Consider the following 3,560-nt stretch of genomic DNA (forward strand, 5'->3'; position numbering starts at 1 on the left):
TGGCCGCCCACAAGGCCACGAGGAGCGACGAGGGCCTCTAAGAAGAGGGCAGCCCCAGAGCTCTCCTCGGGAGGCCAATACCCTCTTGAGTTGATGGCAGCTCCCTGGCTGACGGGTGCCGCCACCTAACCCCCACGCACACGCTGGGCAGCTTGGAATTCCTCCTGCTGCTGGTCGAGGTCATTCGAGACCTCCCGGGGCTCAACGATAGCACCCTCCTCCTCCTCTTCTTCCTCCTTCTCCTCCTCTTCTTCCGAGGAGCCGAAGAGACTCTGATAGGAGCGTCGAGTCTCCTTCTCCTCGCGGAGTGGAGACTTAGAGGCGGTACGCTTCTTTGAGGGCTTGGCGCCTTCGGCTTTAGAGGCCTTAGCGCGCGCAAGACCCTCGGCAAGCGAGAGACGTTTGCGAGGACTCCCTTCCTCATCGCCACCGGCTTTGGGAGTGTCCTTAGCCTTAACGGCCGGACTCTCAGAGCGCACAGAGGTTTTGGGACTGTGATCACCGTGATCACTAGCGGACGACTGCACGCTGTCTTCTTTGTGCTCACTGGTCACTGGGCTGTGCCCTCCCACAGAGCCCGCAGGAGCATCCTGAGTGCTCTCGGACTCGGCATCGTCTTCACTGCCCGAGTTGAACTCGCGTTCTGCGAACCGAGGGTTCGGACGGTTGTCTGAAGACGAGGGCGACGGACTGCGGCGCCTGCTTGCGCGCTTGTCCGCAGCCGCGTCACCCGAGGATCCGATCGCCTCGGAGGCCACCTGAGTAGCCTCCTTGAGTGCAGAGCCTTTGCCGTGAGGCTTAGTGCTCTTGGCCTGCGCCTTACCGGCTGCAGCCTTGGAGCGTGTCTTAGCACCGCTCTTAGCAGTGCCACGAGGCATGTTAACGGTCGAAGTGGAGACCTTGACGAAGAGCGCACAGGTTGCTGCTCGAGGCTCTAACTGTAAAGTGAGCCTCCGCCGCGCTCGCGCGGCCGAGTCGATGGTTTTCGACTTTGAGAATGAGAGTTTGTGACGAACACCTCTTCATTCTGATTGGTCGGTAAACCGAACCTAAGTGGGGGAGGATGTAACGGGGTACGTAGCCCTAAGTGTACCCTGGTTACATGAAGTGTGACACTTCACACTTCAGGAGTATGACACGTCATACTCCGAGATATTTGGTACAAGGTACCAAGGTCGTTCAAAGCCAACCATTGGTTAAATGACATTGCATTTCTATAGGTAACTAACAGTTTGTATTAAACCCAAACTTAATCTACCTATAAATATACTCAGTTTACAATCTACCTTATTTAGGTCACTTCGCTCTCTTTAATTAAAGAGGGGACCTGTGAACTGCCGTTCACTGAGAGTTAGTATACTCTCGGAAGATACCTTCTTCTACTGTGTGACCCCGTCACAAAGTGGGGTACCCACATCGCAGATCAGACCACACTTTGCTGCCTCTGGCGATTGCTTATTTGTTATTTAAAATAGCTAGACCATCGTCCTTTTATAAAGGTTAGTTTGATATGTAGTCTTTGGATTTGCATGTTAAGCCTCAACTTGAGGTGATCATCAACATGGTGCAAAAAGCTGCATAATGTAGACGAACCTTCGGCCCTTTCATCCATGGCTATCGGACAGACCCAGCCACATCTCAATCGTGAGGCAAAGTTTCATCTTTATGAAGTGGGTAACAAGGTTTGAGACGCCACACTAGAAATCCAATCGCTAGTGGAAACCTCGCCTTAAAGATCTGCTTCGATTTCGGCGCCTGTGGGGCTAGAGCCACTGCCCCACTCACCCACGAGAAGTTTGTCGATGTTTTATCGAACACCCCGAAGTTATACGAGCAAATTTGCAAACTGACTCGAGAAATATGCATCTTGCCCATCGAATGGCAAGTCCCACGTTGAGCACTACTGTATTGTCGAGGATATATATGTGGTCCATACTCAACGGATGCCGGCTCGCTTGAATCAGACTCGGTCTCTCGTGTTTCGTGGGTGTTCGTCAAGAGTGCCTTTAAGCGAAATCTACGTAGCCACTTGCCAACTTGAAGTCTCCAGCGCAGCGCACACCAGCAACCATGACCAAGTTTCCGCTCGAGCACGCTCCGTTTCTCCCTATCCACTTCATCCAATCCGACAAGGAAGCCCTACTTGATCTGGCCGACACCTTCGTCTCCGAGACGATCGAGGACTACGAGAGACATGTGCATTATAACAACGGCATCGTGGATTCAACGGAGTGGGTTCGAGTCAAGCAATTTGAAGACGTCATCGTGTACGAAGACCGACGCGCACTCAAAGAGCGTCGTCTATCGCGTGTCAGCTCCTTACGCACACCCAAGCGCAATGGCAATATGCTCAAACTGCTTTGGGCCGGGACTATCCGTGGGGACCTGGACGACGTCATGTATGCTTCAATGAATCGAGCGGCCGAAGAGGCCAAGGTCAAAGCGGCCTACGTCGAGAGCAACTGCATCGACTTTGCTGTGTTGGACACGCTAATTCATCCGACAGCCAACGACCCGTTCCGCAGCGTACAAATCAAGTGGATGGTGAATGCGGGCCCGCCCATGATGCGGTCGGTCGTGCGCTCAAGAGACTTTGTGTACCTCGAGTCTACCGGGATGACAAGCACGTCGACCGGCGAACGAATCGGCTTTCAACTGCTGCACTCGATTTCGCTCCCTGGGGCGCCAGAGCTGCATGAACACAAACTCGTTCGGGGCAATATGAGCTTGTTCTATTTCTTCCGCCAGAAGGGTGAGGGAGTGGTGGAGACGTACGTAAAAGCGTTCATCGATCTGATGGGCGACATGCCTCTCCGAGTCGCTACAACGCTGTCGACAAGCGGCGTCGTGTGTGTATGGAAGCTCGGAGGTTACGCGCTGATGAAGAAGCTTAATTGGAGGCTGAGTCAGCGACGTGCGCTCGTACCAAGCGACTGGGCAAAGCTTTGCCACGTTTGCGCAAAGATCATTCAGGGCAGTATGGTTCGTCGTCGCACTTGCAAGATATGCGTGCACCAGTGCTGTGCTCGCTGTTGCGTGTCCAAGAAGATGTTTTTCGTGCCGGCACACAGTCAATCAGTGGTGCAGAAGATCGCCAATGTCTGCACGACCTGCATCCAGACGGCGTCGTACTCGAATGGCATGGACATCGCGTTGGACGAGATCTCAAGGACAGCTGGACATTTTAAGGCCTACGCTTACTGGGCTGTCGCCTCGCCTACGTCTTCCTCTTCGTCGCTAATGCTATGAGCCATGATTTATATGTTGTCAGTAGTTTCGGATAACATAATTAATAATAGTGAGGTTTAACGAGAGCGGGCTCCATACGCATTGCTTGCAAATGCTTGGTGTTCAACTCGGTAAGTCATGGTGGACTTCAAATGGGCAAGTACACAGAAACTGTGCGCACGTACACCCTGCAGCAGTGCTGCTGCGAGCACCGTGTTTCTGCTGGCTGTAGCGCACGGTGTCTTGGCGAGACGCTCTATCAGATGCTGACTTAACCCACCAATTCAAGTTGATACTAACGCTGGAATGATGTCAACTCGCCACGGGTCATC

At 53.2% G+C, this 3,560-nt stretch overlaps 1 protein-coding gene across 1 annotated transcript; it reads left to right on the forward strand.

Annotated features, from left to right (window-relative positions):
• Positions 1-2,070: 2,070 nt before the first annotated feature.
• Positions 2,071-3,249, forward strand: PITG_16031 (uncharacterized protein; the record flags this gene model as incomplete). Its single annotated transcript, XM_002897762.1, has 1 exon — positions 2,071-3,249. The coding sequence occupies one exon, from the start codon at positions 2,071-2,073 to the stop codon at positions 3,247-3,249; it is 1,179 nt and encodes a 392-aa protein (XP_002897808.1).
• Positions 3,250-3,560: the final 311 nt, after the last annotated feature.

Source organism: Phytophthora infestans, genomic scaffold (genome assembly GCF_000142945.1).
Source record: "Phytophthora infestans T30-4 supercont1.41 genomic scaffold, whole genome shotgun sequence".
In the NCBI taxonomy this organism is placed as follows: Eukaryota; Oomycota; class Peronosporomycetes; order Peronosporales; family Peronosporaceae; genus Phytophthora; species Phytophthora infestans.